The sequence below is a fragment of the Python bivittatus genome, unplaced genomic scaffold (assembly GCF_059951505.1).
Source record: "Python bivittatus isolate LINGU-HERP-01145 unplaced genomic scaffold, Pbiv_v1 ctg000220_np1212, whole genome shotgun sequence".
In the NCBI taxonomy this organism is placed as follows: Eukaryota; Metazoa; Chordata; class Lepidosauria; order Squamata; family Pythonidae; genus Python; species Python bivittatus.
The window spans coordinates 13,886,938-13,906,994 of record NW_028277048.1 but is presented as its reverse complement, the minus strand read 5'-3'; the positions used below and the strand labels follow the sequence as shown (position 1 = coordinate 13,906,994).

General features: G+C 41.8%; 1 protein-coding gene across 1 annotated transcript in view; it reads right to left on the bottom strand.

Moving 5' to 3' along the window:
- LOC103048463 (gametocyte-specific factor 1) overlaps nt 1–20,057 on the bottom strand; it is a 46,323-nt gene that overhangs the window by 3,910 nt on the left and 22,356 nt on the right. The window contains exons 6-7 of the mRNA XM_088138520.1: nt 19,953–20,013; nt 9,022–9,116 (exon numbers count right to left, since the gene is read on the bottom strand). Coding sequence (XP_087994646.1) covers nt 9,022–9,116; nt 19,953–20,013 — 156 coding nt within the window. The remainder of the gene's footprint in view (nt 1–9,021; nt 9,117–19,952; nt 20,014–20,057) is intronic.

Below are 20,057 nucleotides of genomic sequence, written 5' to 3'. Positions count from 1 at the left end.
TGGGGCAGGGTCTGGGGAGATACTGGGGGACCGTTCTTACCCAGTTATCTGGGAACAGTTTGATCCTGTTGATCCTGAGGAAGTGGACAGGATCCTGGGGACTGTGAAGGCCACCACTTGCTATCTTGACCCATGCCCCTCCTGGCTGGTGAAAGCAGTTCGGGAGGTGACATGTGGTTGGATCCAGGCGATGGTTAATACATCCTTGCAGGAGGGAGTGTTTCCAGCTGCCTTTAAGGAGGCATTGGTGCACCCCATCCTCAAGAAACCCTCTCTAGATCTGTATTGGACAATTTTCATCCAGTCTCCCACCTCCCCTTTTTGGGGAAGGCGGTTGAGAAAGTGGTGACATCATAGCTCCAAAGGGTTCTGGAGGAAACAGATTATCTGGACCCCTTCCAGTCAGGTTTCAAGCCCGGTTATGGAACAGAAATGGCATTGGTCACACTTATGGATGATCTCTGGTGGGAGCGGGATGGTGGAAGTGTGACCATCCTTGATCTCTCAGCGGCTTTCGATACTGTTGACCACAGTATCCTGTTGGGACGACTTAGGGAATTGGGGGTGGGCGGCACAGTATTGTGCTGGGTCACTTCCTTTCTTCAGGGCCGATCCCAATCGGTGGTGATACGGAGTGAGAGGTCCCATCCTCGGCCCCTCCTTTGTGGGGTGCCACAGGGTTCGGTTCTCTCTCCGCTCCTTTTCAACATCTACATGAAACCGCTGGGTGAGATCATCCACCATCATGGGATGAGGTATTATCAGTATGCTGATGATACACAATTATACATCTCCATCCCAGGTGAAGTAAGTGATGCCATGACCGCCTTTTCGCGGTGCCTGGAGGCTGTAAGGGTCTGGATGGGGAACAACAGGCTTCAGCTGAACCCTGGTAAGATGGAGTGGCTGTGGGTTAATGGCTCCTCTATATCCGGGACTGGTCATCTTTGGTGCTGGATGGGGTAGCACTGCCCCAGAAAGATCTAGTGTGCAATCTGGGGGTCCTCCTAGACTCAAGGCTCCTGCTTGAAGAGCAGGTGGAAGCCGTGGCAAGGAGGGCCTTTGCACAACTTCAGGTTGTGCATCAGTTATGCCCTTTCCTGGATCAGGATGCCCTTTGAACAGTGACTCATGCCCTTGTTATCTCCCAGATAGACTACTGCAATGCGCTCTACATGGGGCTACCCTTGAAGAGTATCCGGAAGCTACAGCTGGTCCAGAATGCAGCTGCGCGGGCTATTTTTGGAGCCCCAAGAAGGGCCCATGTAAAGCCGTTGCTCTGCGAGCTGCATTGGGTACCAGTTTGCTTCCGGGTCCAATTCAAGGTGTTGGTCATCATCTTTAAAGCCCTACATGGCATAGGACCAGGTTACCTAAGGAACTGCCTCTCCCCCATGACTTCAACCCATCCCACCCAATCACACAGAGAGGGCATGCTTTGGACCCCCTCAGTAAAAGAACTCCAATTAGTGGGGTCCAGAAGGTGGACCTTCTCTGCAGTAGCCCCTGCTCTTTGGAACATTCTGCCCTGGGAGGTGTGATTGGCCCCCTCACTCTTGGCCTTCCAAAGGGCTTTGAAGACCTGGTTCTGTCACTTGGCCTGGGGTGGGGAGGGAATACTTCAAGCGTGAGGATGGCTAGCCCCATAGAGGCCTGCTGTCTTCAGCCCCTGATTCTTCATCTTGGACCCTCCTTTTCCTCTTTTTTAGTAATGTTTTTAAATTTTGATGTTTTATGTATTTATATGTATTTATGGTTTTAATGTTTTGTGTGAGTCGCCCAGAGTCCCTCATTGGTGGGAGATGGGCGGGGGAGTAAGTAAGTAAATAAATAAATAAATAAATAAGATGATTGTTTTCTCATGACGTACTTCCCTATCAGAAGATAACACAGAAAGCTATCGGTAGTTAATACTTAGCTATTATGCATTAGCTTTCAAAGCACTTTCACAATAGTTGCACAATGTCTAACACAGAGGCACTGGCTGCCTAGTATTTTCTATGTTTCGGACTTAAACTTCCATTAGATTTGGTTAATGACAAAATTACGTGGGATTGTTCAAAACTTCTGGAGGGGACAAAGTCCCTCACCTTTGATCTAACAGAAGTCTTGAAAATAACTTGCTAAAACACAAAATTTTGTTTGCATATTTCTAGTGACCAAATTCCAGTAGTAATGTATGGCTGTGAGAGCTGGACCATAAAAAAGGCCGAGTGCCGAAGAATTGATGCCTTTGAACTGTGGTGCTGGAGAAGACTCTTCAGAGTCCCCTGGACTGCTAGGAGGTCAAACCAGTCAATCTTAAAGGAAATCAACCCTGATTGCTCATTGGAAGGATCGATAATGAAGCTCAAGCTCAGATACTTTGGTCACCTAATGCGAAGAGAGATCTCTTTGGAGAAGACCCTGATGCTGGGAAAGATCGAAGGCAAAAGGAGAAGAGGACGGCAGAGGATGAGATGGTTAGATAGTATCACTGAAGCAATGAGCATGAAACTGAGCAAACTCAGGGAGGCAGTGAAGGACAGGAAGGCCTGGCGCAATATGGTTCATAGGGTCACGAAGAGTCGGACACGACTTAACGACTAAACAACAACAGTGACCAAATAAAAGGCTTTGAACAGAACACTCGCCTTTCCATGAAAATTCCTTCTGCTGTGGCTGGAGCACAACTGACTTAGTAGCGTTACTCTTTCATTTGCTCCAGCAGGAAGAACCAACTATTTTTCTTCAGCAAACCCCTAAGTGGCAGTAGAGAGCAACCTCTAGCCGGTTTAAGGACTCAGAAGCAATATTAACGTAAGTTTCATAAAAGGAACAGATGCAAGGAACCAATATTAAAAAAAGAAATTCACATTTAGCCCAATGTTTATTTTTTCTAAGTAGCTGGAAGGTAATCTTAGCTGTAACTTAGAACAGTGGGGCCACTATAAAGGTAACTTACATGCTACACAGACTTACAAACGAGGCACTACTTGTCACAGGATTCTTCTGCTGAAGATGCACTGAGTTTTTAGAATTAAGAGAACAAAGAAAGAGACTGAAAACCATGCTGATGCCCTGCAAATGCTGCTCAGTGGAGGTAGAAAAGATGACAGAGATAGCAGTGTTCCCATGCTCCTTTTTGTAAAGGTTGTGATATCTGCTAGACCAGGGTTTTCTAGCTATGAAAAATGCAGATTTGGATCCACCTAGTAATTGTTGCATAAGGCCCCTTGTGTTTGAATGGATCTTATCTAAGAGAAGTCTGATCAGTACCAATCCTTGGTCCTTTTGAGGCAGACCTTGATGGCTCTTTGGATATCCAACTTAGGCCTCCACTTCTCTAGCAATATGGCTGGACACAAGCAGAAACAAAGATAGGCAGAGATTGTGACTCTTGTGGAAGGTAACATTTACCCTTGGAGAAGAAAGTGGAATTTGTACATACAACCACAGAGTTAGTTTTAAAACCTGTGTGGATTAGATTTATATCATGCCTTTCTTCCAGGAACTCAAGGTGGCATACACATCATTCTCTTTTCCCCCACAACAACCATCTTAAGAGGTAGGTTGAGCTGAGAGCCCAAAATCACCCAATAAGCTTCCATAGCTGAATGGAAGCAGGACTTGAACCTGGGTCAGTTTCAATTTCACTACCATCTATGGCTCACTGGTACTACTGTATTAACAAATGTTCTCTTGGTCTCAGATCCCCAACTGTAGTTCGAGAATAACGCTGTCTTAGTTACAGTAAGGATTACAGTCATACTGGAAAGTACACTGAACATCTGAAAGGCAGTAGCAGAGTTCTAGGTATATACAGAATAACAAATACTATTTTCATATTCCAGATGCCTTGAGAGGTTTGATGCTGAAATGCAGCATTCCTAAAGTTACGTTAGGAAAGTTTACGAACCAAAAGAACTACCACAGTTACCTTTGAAGACAGTGAAATTCACATACCAATTCATTTTGTTGTCTCAAAAATGCAGTGATTACATAACACTTAAACTTATTTATCTAATTATTAATGATTTAATTATCCACACAATCCAAATACCCATACTGATACTGAATTACTTAGTTCTGTTAACTGGAATTACCTTCCATTCAAAGCCTTTTATTTCAAGACATTTAATTCCAGCAGACATTCTGCAGAAAATTAAGGTCTTTCTAAATCAGAGATTTGTCACTGTAGTTTCTATCTGCTGTGGGCTCTCCTGCACAGCACCCTTAAGCTGCTTGTCTCCCATGCCAAACCTGATTGGAAATAAAGACTGCTTAAGAAATTCTGTTCAGAATTCACCATATTCACCTACCCCCCAGTGATCTGACAGGCCCGCATCCTTTTAACCTTCTGAAAAGCCATCAAGACCTAGCTTTTTACCCAGGCACAAGGGTAGAGTGAGGGTGTCTGAGGTTGGTTGTTGGGGCATCCCAGGAGAATGGCTGCAGTGACTGGTTTTTGTTTTATGCTTTTTATGGTTCTGTGGCTTTATTGTTGCTGTGAGCCGCTCACAGTTGTGCTTTAAGATGGGTAGCCACACAAATCTTTTAAATAAACAAACAAACAAACAAACAAACATTCACCAACTGATCAATGCCAGTCATATGGTCTTTGTGCATAGCAGTTATCAGGGCCTCAATTACTACACTCCCCTGCTTCTTTACCGTTCCCAAATGCTTTCCTTTTCATGGACTGGTCTCTGAGGATACATGGCTTCCATTTCCATAAGGCACCCTCTCTTGAACCCTCCTCATACTTGACACCTTCCTTCTGGCTCATTCACTGGTGGACAAGTTAAAAAACAACCCCAAACCCCCACCAGTTTTACTTTCCTTCTTCTCTCTAAGGCTAGAAAGGGAAACTAGTAGAACTCTGTCAATTTCATACAAAGGAAAGGTTAAAAAAGGAAAGATCCACAAAGAAATTTTTAAAAAGTCCAGTATTTCACTAGTCCACTGAACCTAAAAAAAACAAAACAAAACAAAAAAACCCCAAAAAGAGTGCAGAGTTTTACTGGTCTGTTACGGGAAAGTCCCTTCATAAGGAGGCGAGCAGCCTAACACAACACATCCAGGGAGGGTAGCAACCAGTGACAAGAAGCGGGGGGGTATTCTTGTCAAAGCATATAGTAGCCAATTGGAGTGAAGGCATTTGGTTACAATGAAATTAAGTACACCACCAGAGTACATAGCATGACTTGTGCTATCAGAAGTTGAAAACACTACTTTGGAAGCAAAGCAAGAAAAGATGGGCAAAGGTTCCTTTGCAATGGGCTGGAATGGGTTGAGAATAATGTCATGTGTTCCTGTCTTTGAGAAACTGTTAGCAGGTCACAGTTGGGGCAAGGCAAGCAGATGAGCCTTAAAGTCTGCATGACACAATGTCTGGATCCAGGCCTTCTTTTGAACACTTTGAAAGTATTATTATTTCTACTGTTTAGGAAAAATCACCAGAGCCAGCTAAGAAATGATGGCAGCAATTAAAGCAGACTACGGAGCAGAGAAGTCTCCCCCCACATATACTTCTGGATAGATTAAAGAGATGAGAATAATCTATACAACACATACTTTTTCCTAAAAAATGTGTAGCAGATTTGACATACAACTCCCACTATACAATTTTCTCCAGAAAGTTCAATTAGATAGATTAATGAAAAAGAAAAGAAGAGACATTTGGATTGCTATTCTAAAAACACTGTGCTTAATGGAGCATTTTAAAGTGAAGAGCGACTCTTAAGTTACTTTCAATGACACCATGACTCAACTCAAATGCTGATGTTGTTACTATTTCCTTGATTACCTTACGCAGGCTAAGTTAATGTCTTGCACTCCACTGTAAATGTTCTAGCCTCACACAGCTAGAAGGGAAGCTGCCTTGCACCAATAAGACCAGTGAAGTTGTATTCTGAAAAATTCAGAACTTTCAATAAAAGCACAAGAAAAAGATTGAGGATCTTAAGACTTACCTCTTGCATGTATTTTCCCAGCTCAAATTTCCTTTAGGCTGAATAGCCTTTTTTAGCTATCCAAAGATCTCCCAAGGAAAATAATTACTTATTACAACCTCAATTATCTTTCTCTCCCTCCCTTTCCTTTAGCACATATGCAAATATGCATGTACCTACATGCCAGAGAAAATTATCTATTACTTTTCCCCAAACACCTTTTCATATTTCATACATTCATTCTCATCTACTGCAAGCTGATTTATAAATTGATTTATGTTGCATACGTCTACATAGCCAAATCTACTTTAGTTACGTTGGCTTGACACCTGATCTCCTGAGAAATTGGAGGATGGACTCATTAAGGAATGGGTAGATAGTTCTATTCCTTCAATATTTCATGGCTGGAATCACTTGATTCATGGATGCCACTATCTAAGAAAAGATGGGTCTCTTTTGTTCAAAAAGGCAAAAATTCCAAAATAATCCTCCTACATCTTCACCTATCTCAATGTTTAAGTGGGAAATGTAAGAAGATATCCTTGCATTTATACCACAAATCTTTAATTTGACAGAAGAGGAAAATAATTGCATTCATAGGAAGTAATTTAAATATAGATAATATTATTTATATTTAAATTTCAACCAATGTTGTCCCAGCCCAATTTTTAAATCTTTGTTGCACGTTAGTTTTGCAAATATAATCTTTGGGACACACAAGGAGCAATCATAATTTTAGCTCTCCCGAAATTGTGAGGTCCCATTTTGCATGAACCCAGCCATGTGTTATAACCAGAAAAAAGAAGCATGGGAAAACCTTTGCATTCTTCCTTGTATCTGTTTATAACTTTAGAAATGGAAGAAGCATTTTGTTACCTCAGGGATAAAACAGGAAAGGAAAAAAAATGATGCTAGTCCAGTCATTCCCCTTTGTCCCACCCAAGGAGAGACAAGAATAACGATGCAACATATTCCAGATTGTTATAGTCTATGAGAGCTGAACAGGGAAAGACTCTACAAACCAAGCCTAATGCAGCTGTTCACTATGAAGCTCCTACCAAATTTAACAGGAATTAATACCGAAAATCTAACAACTGTTAGATACTATTTATGCCCCTTCTTCTCAAGCACTTATATTTCAAAGCAGCTGTTTCAGGGAAGTTAGAGGTAAATGGCGCCCTCTCTTGTCTAGTGAGACACGAGTAAAATAAAACTCTTCTTCCATTACAGCTACATAAAGGCTGGATTCCACTCAACAGGCTTAAACAGGTCACTGATGGGGGGCAGCACATTGTGCAAGCATACCAAACTAGTCAGTCTTGGGCAGAAAAAGCTTCTTGTTAACCCCAAACTACCTGGGGACAAATCAGTTGTTCATTAAATTATTCCTTCTAGTCAACTGTGGTCTAAAACATATACAACTAGTCACTGGATGGGGCGCAGAAAGCTGGAGTTGCAGAGCAGCGGAAACATTACCTGCTTCTTTATAGAATCTACAACTAAGGCATGGGAGTATCTGCAAATGCCTCCCGCATTGCAGTGGTCAAACTGTGCCCACTACTGCTCCCTACCTGGCCAATGCAGATAAAGGACCACTAACGTTGAGAGAGATGCAACATCGAACATGGAAGATGGATCTACAAATGTGGTTACCTGGTATCATGTGGGGATCTGATGCCCCAGGATAGCCAGCACATATAAGAAACTCATCCCTTTCCAGAAATATTCAGGAGGAGGGCCATGAGTGATTGGAAATTTTAACTGCCCTTAATAATCATGCACTTAGATGTGGATTCCAGAATGAAATGACTAAAATATGAATCAAGACTGGCTTCTTATCAAGTGGAATCAGAATATACACATATTTTTTAAATGTAGTACTCATGGCACATTGATGGGCTAAGGATGGAAAACAAAGAATGGGAAGAAAAAAATCTCAGGATTGATCAACAGGGGATGTCAAAGAAAAAGAAACCAAGAAAATGTGGCTTTATATTACTTACCTATGGTTTACCACTATAAGAACAAATCTACCTTTTTTTTTGAGCTACAGCTATGTGGCAAAACAGGAGTTACCTTTAGTTGCTTTGCACAATCCTGTTATAATTTTTATAAACTTTAAACCAGCCAAGTTCAAAGTAACTACAGGTGAAAGTTTCTAAATTCCTTTTCCCTTAGCTAAGTAGCAAAAGGAGGAAAAACCTACTCACAGACCACATAATCATGGATTAGCATTCTGTCTGAAACATGGTCATTATGTAAGTGGCAATCTTCTTGTAAAACAATTGTTGCTGTTTGTTAGCAAGGCTAGCAATGGAGTCTACTTGCCTTCTATTCCTGCATCAACTGAGACAAACAGAGCAGCACAGCATTTTTTAATTTTATTAATTATATGCCTAGAGAATAATTCCCATAAACAGAATCCCTATTCATTTGAAAACCAATTTCATTTTTTCACAATACAGTGACTGGCTTTCATAATAAGCATTCAATTTGATGACAATTAAAATTAGCTTGTTCTCATAAAATCTTATTATTTTTAAATATGTCTCATATTTATTGACCCACATTCACATTAGTTAGTTGCATATGCAGCCGGGCCACGTCTTACTTCTAAGGCGCGACCCTTACCCCTTAGGAGAGACAGCTGCCTCTGATCAAGGCGAACAGACAGTATACATTCATATACCGAACAGCAATTATGAGTTCCTCTTAATGACAAATAATGATTGCTATAAAGCTCAGGCATATAAATACTTCTATCAGATGTTATCAATAAATAATAAACTATATAATTAATTTCAGGTTAAGTGCATACATAAGTCTTCCCAGATTCTTATCTATTTATCTATAATATAGGAAGGAAGGAAGGAAGGAAGGAAGGAAGGAAGGAAGGAAGGAAGGAAGGAAGGACAGACATAGCTTGCAGCACATACTGCACTGAGGTTAAGGGCTTTGGGTTTTTGTTTTGTTTTTTAAGAAAAACAAGAGTTGGGGGATTTTAATAAGAAACGCTGTGTTGTATGGAAGTGCTTCAGGGTACACAATCCGATGTCTACTATGCAGAGAACATCCCCACATTACTTACTGTTCTTCCATGGTAGAATGTAAGGCAAGGTTCTAGGAGCTCGCAGACCTAAAGCTAGGTGGCTCCTATGTCCCATTATTGCGTTGGATCTTGGGCTAGGGAAAAGAAAAAAGGAAACATTTGTGCTCTTGCTTTTCTTATTTCATATTTATTTTTACAGGAGGGAGAAGCATCTTTAATATACAGGTAGCCCTCATTTAACCACCATTTGTTCAGTGGCTGTTTGAAGTTATGGCGGTGCTTGAATGAATGGCAGTTATACTCAGTCCCTGAAGTTATAGCCATTGCAGTGCCTCTGTGGTTACGTGATCAAAATTCAGGCGCTTGGCAACCCACCCACACTTACAACTGCAGGGGTGCTTCAATTCCCCCACCCACTTATCTCCCCTTTTGGCCGCCCTATACTCCCCTGCCTCTGCCGCCCTGGGCTTCACTCGCCCTGCTGGCTCTGCTGCCCCCAAATGACCTTTGCTGTCGTCTTCTTCCTGCTGCTGGTGAGGCACACCCGGCGTGGCCCTTCAAAGGCGGCTGTTGGCCGCGCCAGGCCTTCCTGAGACCGCATACAGCCTTCTCCAAATTGTGTGCAGCTTTCTCACAAGGCTTTGGAAGGCGTCAAAGCCTCATGAGAAGGCCACACAGAATTTGGGCAAGGCGCAATCGCGTGCAGCCTTCTCATGAAGCTTTGAAGCCTTCCATAGGGCGAGCTGTATGGAGTTTCTGCAGAAAGTCTGAGGTCTCAGGAATGAGAAAAAGAGTGGTAGAAGTACAGGTAGTAGCCATAAGAAACCCGAAAAGGTGACATGCAAGTAGAAGTATGAACTGAATTGTTATATGTAAATTTACACTGAGGCAGAAGGTCACACAAATTCTGTTGCTAGTATTTTTTTCCAAATAATTTTATTTAGAATTATAAATAGAAAGAATAAAAGCCAATACAGAATATATAAAAAAAGAAGTAACTTCCCTCTTCATCCTAGCAAGTAAAGACAATTTTAATAGCCTGTCACCATCTCTAAATACAACATCTCTCTTCTCCCCATAACTCATCTGTTAAGTAAAAAAACAAAATCCAAATGCTTTGTCAATCATTCTTTGTCAGCAAAACTCCAGTAAAGGCAACCAGATGTAACTATTTTCCTCTTTTATCCCTGATCGAACAAACCAGCCTTGTATTCCTTCCTAGAGTTTTTAAAAGTATTCTTTAGCCCCTTCAAAGAGAGTCCCAGAGGTAGTTTGCTGGTCATCTGTGTTTCAAGGCAAATATCTTTCAGAACTTCAACAAGTTTCTTTTGTATATCCAATAAGTAGAGTTTTTCCTTGTGTTTGTCACTTGTAATGAAGTCTTTCAAAGCCATAACCAAGTTCTTTTGTATATCCAGTAAGAAAAAATTATCCAAATCAATTTCCTGGTTTAATATCTTCAGCTAACAAACCAACTAGCTCAATTGCCAAAGCCTTGGCACAATGACAGGTGTGGCAAGAAAACAGGCTGTAACTTACTGCAACATGAGACTACCAAAAATATTGAAGTGAAATGCAGGCAGTTTTAAAAACTGAACTGAACTCTGGGTCTGCTTGAACTGAGGATGGGGAACATTTTCATCAGTCCCTTGCCATGATCAGTTTCTGGTTTCCATGGAGGTAGCTGATGCATGGATTTCAGCAGAGGGGAAGGACCTATTCAACTAGTTTGCCCCAGATTACTAATGGATCCTTTTGGCTTCCCAAGCGCATTTGGGGAGTTTCTTGCCCTGACAAGTAGTTATGCTGAGTGGCTAGTCAACCTTTGAAATAAAAGGTTGGCAATGCCATTTGACAGGATTGCTCCTGAGTGACTTCTCCTTTGCTGCTGATCCATGGGAGCAACCTGGTTTACTGAGAAGCTCTGGAAGATGAAGTGACAGAAGAGATGCATACAATAACACTGGCATAAAAAACAAATGTGACCAAATATAGGTAAGAACTCAACATTGACCTATATCATGGTGGTAAAAGTAGCAAAGTGAGCTTACTTCTTTGCTCTTACTGATACAGAATAGCCACCTAACAGCATTGTTTAAAGTGACTTGGTACCCATAATAGAAAACTGAACCAGAAAGTCTGCTGGGCTGTTGCAATGAATTTGCTAAGCCTCTGGAAGATAAGATTGCTTGCATTCACTAGGAGTTAGACACAGTTGGGCAAACTGACTTGAGATTACAGAGGCTTCATCTTTGGAGTTCTCTGGAATCAGTTTGAACCTCTAGATCCTGAGGAAGTAGCCAGGATCCTCTGTGCAATGAATTTTGCCACCTGTGGATTAGATCCTTCCTCTACCTGGATGGTAAAAATGACTAGGGAGGTGACAGGCAGCTAGTTGTGGGCAGATGTTAATAAGAATTTTATTATAGCCTCCCACTCCAGAAAACTCTAGGTGGCTTACAATATCCACAATTAAAATGTTAAAAGCATGAAACAGAATGTGGCAGCAATGAGACTAGGCTGAAGCTGCCATAACCTAAAGATGAAGCAGGCATGTAAGCAGAGAGGACAAAAGCCAGGAAACTTGTCTATGAGATCCCTTTGGGGAGGTAGATAAGAAGGAAGCAAGTCGTTAAGGAAACAAAGGACCTGAACCAGACAAAAGAAGTTGGGCCTGAGCACATGGAAACCCTCATCCCAATCCCATCAACTTGTAAATCAACCAAGCAAGGACCTTTGGGGATAAAAGGGGTCCCAAAGCCTGCCCACTCTGAGTCCTCTGAGCTGAGTCATCTGAGTCATCTTTGGATCCAGACTTGGTAGCTTATCCCTCTAGCTAGTGCCTGGCAGCCTAGTTGGGAAGGACATGGGCAAGTGCGGATGAGTGCATGTGTGTGCATGTGTGTGAGAAAGAGCAAATGTATCTTGCAACCAGTAGAGTTTTGCTGTTACTTTAAATTCACTGGGTCTCCATGTATTACAAAGAACCTCTTGTGCCTGTTAGGTTGGAAGTGATTTGTGTGTGTCCCTAATTATTTCCAGGCTGTTGACCAGGGCTGTGTGTCTTGTCTGCTGTAGCCGCACCTATCAGGAAAAACCAGGTAGAAAACAAGGGGGGCTTGCAAGATCCGCGTGCTTCAACAGGCTGTGAGTGTGTGAGTGAGTGACCATAAGCCGAACCTGGGAGCAGTGTGTGTAACACAGCCCAGACTAAAATCAACTGTAACAATAAAAAGACAACAGGAGCTCCACAGACACAGTGATCCCCAGCCTGAGAATAGAGCCAGATCTTAAGGACCTACTGGAACCCCAGGAAAATGGGTGCCATACGTATCTCTGGAGAGACGCTGCTCCAGAGGGAAGGGCAGTGACAGAGAAGGCACACTTGATCCCAAAAGTTAATAGTTAATGGAGGTAACCTAGAGCACATCCACTCTGTCTGAATATACCAGGCAGACAGAAACTATTGGAGATAGGTGGTCCCTCAGATAACAAGGCGCTATGCCATGGCCAGACAATGCAACCTTAAATCAAGTGGTGGTGCCGCCTACCTTGTTTGATGGTGCATTCCCTCTCAAGAAGTCATTAGTAGACCTAGTGCAGAGTATAGAATATGATCTTGACAGAAATATATAAGAACTGTTACCTAGGCAAAGGGGGTTGGAAACATTTTTTAAGCCCTGACACAAGATAACATTCGGAAGCAGCTCAGGCAGAGACCACCTGCTTCACTAGCACATTGGGGGGTACAGCACAATCAGACTTGTGAGACTGTTATTGTAGCTAATCTCAATAAAAGTAGCTCTAGTCTTCCTGTGGAATTGACTTCCTGGTGTGCTGTAACTAGTGTGACTGATGCCTAGCAATTCTAATTAACTATTGACTGGTCTCCAACCTCCACTATGAATACAAAAGTCAACTGAATCCAGACAGTCCATCTTTGGCTTTTGCCCAATTACATCTTGTCTGCCAGTGGCCTTTCCTGGATCAGGAGACTTTACTCAGACTCATGACTTTGTCACCTTGTGGCTGGATTACTGCAATATGCTCTACATGGGGCTGCCCCTGAAAATCACCTAAAAGCTTCACCTGGTACAACCTGCAGCAGCTTGAGTAGTTACAAGGGTATCAAAGTCTTCCCATGTAACACCACTGCAGCAGGAGCTGCACTGGCCACCATTTAACTACCGCATGAGTTACTGTGAGGTCTGTAGAACTTCCAGATTTTTATGGCCATACAGAGATGGATGATATGTACAAGCTCCAAGAGTTTTTCCAATTTTGAAAATCATATTTTACTGTTAAGAGTTCCTTGTTTTGTATTTGCTATTTTATTTATTTTTGGGTTTATATTCTGCCTTTTTTGCTAGAAGCTCAAGGTAGTATACATATATAGTATACATAGCATTCCCTTTGCTGTCTTAAATAAAAGACACAAGGTAAAATATTGTATCCCAAGTCATCAGCAGTTTGAGAAATAGCTCCTAGAGCAATGTCAGGTGCATCCATCTGAACAACAGAGGAATGTCTTGGGAATGGGTGGCAAAGCAGGGGTTGGGAGGTAAATATACATTTCAATACTAAAAATGCCTATGCTTAGAAATCCCACTTGTATGGAATCTCAGTAAGTTGGATATATCAGGTACAAAATGCTAATAAAATTTATAACATCTCCCCAAATGCTAGACTTCTTTGACATTTCGTGGAGGATGCCAGGACAGGATAGGGTTCACCTTAACAGGGTCATCTGGATGCTAACAGTAAAGGTGTGATATCCCAAATAATCCAACACAGGAACATCAAGGATACATTTCTCAAGGTTAGCATATAATTGTGCTGATGAAGGCATTCAAGGACAGTGTTGACATGTTTATTGTAAATAGATGGATTTTTGAAATCCATCTGAATATCATCTAAATAAGCAACCATAAAAGAGTCCAAAATATCATAAAAATCTCATTCATGAATCTCATAAATATCAAAGAGACGTTCACCAAACTGAAAAGCAGAGTTTCAACTTTATATAAAATGTATCAAAAGCATATTTAACAAAAGTGTTAAATATTTGTGGCCATTATTCAAATGAATCTGGTTTCCCTCCTAGCAAAAACATTTTGCCTTTTGCAACTGTTCCAAAAGTTCAGCAATAAGTGGGAAGGAGTACTGATCCCTAATAGTTAAGAGTTCAAGAGTCTGAAACCATGGACTGAACTCAAGAGAGTAATCATTTTTTTTTGACAAAACATTAGAGCAGAATCTGGATTAGCAGAGTACCTAATAAATCCCTTATGTAAATTATCATCACAAAGTCCTTTACACAAGCCAATTTTTGTGAAGAGAAGACGCAGAATATCAGCATTTAGTAGGGATCTGAGCTCCTGAACCCAATCACTAGAATGATGGGGGACACAATGTGAGTGCCTCTTCTTTTCCAAAAATAACAGCATATTTTACAGGTAAAGCAGGAGAAGTGTCTTTGTCAGTGGGAATAGGATGGTGAGAATGTAAACCCTGCAGAGCAGTGTTTCTCAACCTCGGCAACTTTAAGATATGTGGACTTCAACTCCCAGAATTCCCCAGCCAGAATGCTGGTTGGGAATTCTGGGAGTTGAAGTCCACATATCTTAAAGTTGCTGAGGTTGAGAAACACTGCTGCAGAGAGAGATCTTGGCAATTCTGGGAGTTAAATAAAATGGCTTCCTGCTCCCAGTCAATCTTTAGGTTATGGATTTAAGTCCCAATACTACTGGGACATGCAAAGAAAAAGGTAATTAGAACTATAAGATTTTTCTGAAGGTTGGAAATAAAAAGATGAAGAGGAACGGTATATTCAATAATCAGACCAGAGTGTAGGGGCTTTCCATTCTACTTGCATCAGTGCATCTATTGCCTCAGTGGCCAAGCCATACCTGCATGCTATAGTGAAGTTGGTTATGGCTCCAAAATCCAGTAGGGCAGAAAGATGGATTGTCTGAGCCTATTTGAAAGTGAAGAATAACGTGTAGAATAAATTTCTGTTGCACTGAGTTGTACATGCAAGGTCCTATTAACTGTTCACTGGTCCCCTTTCTGGGCTGTTGAACCAAAGGCTTGGTTTGTTTTCCCCAAAACCCAGCTTGGTTGGTTTGGGCATTTATTTGCATAGCAACCTCTCATTCCACAAAAACACTTCAGAGAAAGAAAGTTTAGCAGGGCAAATAAATGCAAAATATCCCGAAACTCCATAATACAGAGACCTAGCATGCATCTGTATTGCTTTTCTGTAGCTGACAGTGGAGGTCTACTTGCTCCCAGCTGCATAGGCTCATCTTCAGGATTTTCTGAAGAGCAGGCAGAAGAAAAGAGAAGAGATGCCAATAGGATATAAAATCTCCCCTCCTTCCATCCCAGGTCTATCTAATTTTCTGCCTATGGATATGCAGCATTAGATTAGCTATGCTAAGATGCCTGGAGTGCCCTATCAAACCAGCTTATGATGCAGTTCATTAGAAAGGCCCTCTTTAAATTAGTCAACTAAACTTGCTTTATTCTAGCCCACATCTCTGGAGTAAAGTTGGAAGACAGCTACATACACCCACACTTTTGATTTTACCTTGGTACCATCAGTACATTTCAATTAGCTGTCACCCTTCTGGCTGAATCATTAAAGGTAGATGTCAATTTTAAGCATAACATTGCTATAACTGTTCAGAACAGATTGTCTAAAACTGGATTTGCCTATCTGGCAGCTCTGTCTCTTAACAGGAAATCCTATCTGAGAACTGGGAAACTTAGTCCCAAGGATATATGTAATTCATATAAAATGTTAATGATGAATGCTTTAAATTTCTCTAGAGTTCCATCATATTTATCAAGCAAGGAACCAGGTCGAAAAAGCATAGTCACAGGAGGCACTATAATCACGAGTGCGACAGGCAACGGGAGTTGAATCTTTCTTGTCTGCTGCATCATACGGGTGACTGCTTGAGCCAGTTGGTCAATCTGGATGTCTACCTGGTTCTAGAGCAGGTCTCCTGGATAACAATTTGTTCAGCAGTCAACAGCATAATAAGAGGATGGTCCAGATATCAAAACTTGCAGCAAGATAGTTCCCCTTGTAGAGGAAGTAAGGAGTCATTGGAATTAATCTCAAATAGTCTTCCTCCAAATCCAGCAGGAAATAGTCAATCTAAGAAATCAACCTAAAAAACTCAGATTGCTGTGGTTTATTAGGAAAAAAAACAATTAGATCACAGCACAAAAATTTGAGTGATTAACTACTTTCAAATGAAACCTCTTTATATATATTCTATTTGGGTAGTGCTTTTTGGCATTCTTGCAATGCAACAGGCTTAGAGGGGTGAGGAGAAATGGCAACCTGCAAATGCTCGTAATTTTGATAATTGCTAATCCCCTTATCAGCCTGGGAAGTACTTTTCACATCTCAGTCATGACAAATTTAATATCAGATGGCCTTAATAAAAAAACAAAACAAAACAGGTGTAGCAGCAAATGTTCTTCAGTGTTACAATGAAGTGGTGGCAGGAAGAAGCATTGCAGGGAACTACCTAACATAGTTCATTAAAACTTGGAACCATTTGAGTTCCACAGTATGTGTACTCAAAACAAAATTACAATTTGAGGGATGGAAAGCTACAGGTAGTCCTCACTTAATGACCCTACCTGGGACCGGAATTTCTGTCGCTAAGTGACGTGGTCGTTAGATGAAACATCACGTGACCACACTGCTTAGCAACAGCAGTTCTGGTAGTCCCAGTTGTGGTCATTAGGCAAGGACCATGCTGTCATTAGGTGAGGACCTGATGCTTCTCCTGCCCTGCTGCACTCACCTCTGCTTCAACTTCCCCCACCCACCTATCTCTCCCCCACTCTCTGCCCTTTTGGCTACCCGGCACTCCACCACTGCTGCCTACCCCTACCGATCCCAGCTGACCTTTTCCATCTTCCTCCTGCTGCTGCTGCTGAGGTACGTCCGGTTGAGGCAGCTGCTGGCCGTTTGCGAGGCCGCAGCATGTTGAAGCATACACTGTGGTCGTGTAATGGTACATGGGAATGACCTTGGGAGACGGAGGAAGAGATGCTGCCTAGGGAATGATCAGATAAGAGACAGCATAGCCCACAGCTGAACAGTGGATGGGGCAAGAGGCTCAGAAGAGACCCTCCCAAGTTTCTTGGGCTGTAAAGGAGATGGCGGGAGAATTGTACTTTCAGACTTACAAGATTGATGTCAGGCATCCCAGGTAGACCAGACAGGAAACACAACCAGATAACCTAATTCTACATTATTGTAAGGCTATATTAACAGAATCTTGCAAGTCTGATAGTACAAATCTCCCACTGTCCCTTTTACCACCTGAGAATTTAGGGTGGTTCCTTTTTGAGTCTCTTTCTCTACCCATTCTGCAGCTTTGGGCTATGCCCTTTCTTATCTGATCATTCCCTAGGCAGCATCTCTTCCCCCCATCTCCCAAGATCATTTCCACATACCATTACAGGTCATACATTTAGGCGAAGTGCCCAAATTTTGATCATGTGACTGCAGGGACACTGCAACAGCTTTAACTTTGAGGAGCGGCTGTAACTACCATTCATTCAGCGCCATTGTAACTTTGAACAGTCGCTGAACAAATGGTCGTTAAGTGAGGACTACCTGTATGTAAACCCCTTCCATGGAGTCCACTAATTTTGACTGGACATGGTAGACAACTAAAAATGTGTGGCTATTAGGTCTGCTCCTGAAAGATATGAACTCCTGACACTGACTAAAAGATAAGAAAAATTCCCCCACCCCACAGCCAAACTCCAGCTTGGACTTGAGCATCCATTCCTGCAATTAGGAGCAGAATAAGATACAGTCCTCCAAAGATGGGGATCACCCTAGGCTTTAAACACTATAAAAGTTTCTCAAACTATCCCATGCCTCAATTCAAATCTGGGAGGAACACTGGGGTCCATCATGCTTATCATAGGAAAATCAAATACCTGTCATAAATAAAGTTGTGGAACACTGCTCCGGACCACTTAGCTTTGTATCCTAATTGCTTTATTAAATGCAGTGTTTGCTTTTCCTACATCCCCATACCTCTCAGTCACAGGTATTGAGATGCTCTTTTTGACAATAACTAGGTTTCATCCATTGGGTTGGCTATGCATTAAGAGCAAAAATCCACATTGTATGGCCTTATTGTCTCTGCTGAGTTCTACAGAGTGAGGATCATCATGTCTGACCTTCTGCCGTAACAGAGTCAGGATGCTAACTATTAAATCTGCACAAACAGACTGAGGCTAGTCACTACCAGAAAGCAGAAGAGCTCCATTAAGAACCTCCAGAACGATGATTCCAAATGTCTTCACAGATATTGGAGTAAGACAAACATGTAATTGACCCATATAAATGGATGGCACAGAAAACTATTTTGGACTGTAAAAGTGGCTTTCCTGAGATGAGTAACTCTTGACCTCTGTGAGGAAAGATGATTTCAAATATCCCAATTTCTTTTGCCACTGCTTGCCTAATGCAGACAAGTCAACTGGCCATCCACTTGGTGGTGATAGTGGGAAGGTGAAAAGAAATAGTCTCATCAAGAAATCAGGATCAGGAGGAGGAGAGTGTTAGTCTTGCTCTCCTGAATTTTCAAGAGTGGTTATTAGGAACACTGACTATGCTTTGGGGGGGATCTGGTGCTATCTGTACTGTTAGCTAATGCCTAAAAGCATCATTTGACCTATACAGCTAACTTTAATTTGGGGTTGGGGAAGAGAGCAAAAGACAAGAGAAGTCTCAAGGAAAAAACAATCCAAAAGTTTAAGGAGGGTCTGACCTCTCTGTGCTTATACAATAGAGGAAAAATAAACTGAAGCTAGCTTTTCCAGATAGTAGTAATCCTAATTTTTCCAGGTCCTGCTTCTAGAACACATGAAATAAGCCATCTTGAATAAAGCTAGGGAACTGTAGCTGGTGTCAGGTTGTACTGTACCCTGTCATTCTCAATATCGGGGTGGGATTGGGGAGTTTGCAGTGCATGGCTTCTAAAATTATTTCCAACCCCTTAACAGTAGTTCTGCTTTGGGAGGTAGGAGGGCTTACAAAAAGGAGTCAGCAACATTCCAGTCTGGAGTGGAAGAGGCCCAACTGCCTCTTCCATAAGAGATGAATTGAGGAAATTATCATAGAATTTCTCCTCCGCAGCCCATGGCAAGATCTAGTTCAGTTTTGAATTCTATCTTTATTTTGCCAGCTTCTCCCCCCACTTCTCCTGTTTTCTGAAACTTGACATGCTGATGGATAGTCTTGACCCACTTCACATCATTAGTTTCCAATTTGGCTTTTTGAATTCTTTCCAGATTCTTTACCAACAATGGCTATAGGTGGTGTCTGTATTTTCTACTGAGTAACAAAATAATGTGGTGCATCTCTGCTTTCCCCTCATGTTTTATTTATGTTTGTTTGTGTGTGTATATGCATGGGCAAGCACAGCACATGGTGGGATCATATGCCACACTCTGGGTCACATAACCAGAGAGAAAATGGAAGACGACTTAGAAATGGAGATGGCAATATCCTGAGTAATGCCCAACTATCTCTCTCGTAGGGGTGTCTCAGAGAAACATCTTCTGGAATGATTTTCCCTGCAGCCCCAGCTGGCCCATTTTCAAACATGCCCTTTTGTTTGCTGGCTTATCTCACCGTAGCAAATTTGGTCCTAAGACAGATGGATAGAGTCCTGAGCCCCTTTATATATTTTCCCCCAACTTCCCACTAGGATGGAAATAGAAATGTGTAACAGTATACCAAAGAACAAAGAAATATCTTTCTTAAATGTCAACAAAAAGTCACAATGTCTCTAATTTATAGCAAAACTTTTCAATAAAAAGTCCTAAAAACCACTTCTCTATATAGAGCAAACAGGAATGCACAGGAGTGGGGAGAATGACCTTTAGTTTAGGAATAGAAAGGAAACACAACTTACCTGTTCATTGTATAGCAGCTTGTGCCCCAAATGAAGGTAGAATCTGACTGATCTCCTATATCTGTTATGGCACAAAAATATCAATTACAGTTCTTACTTGTGGAA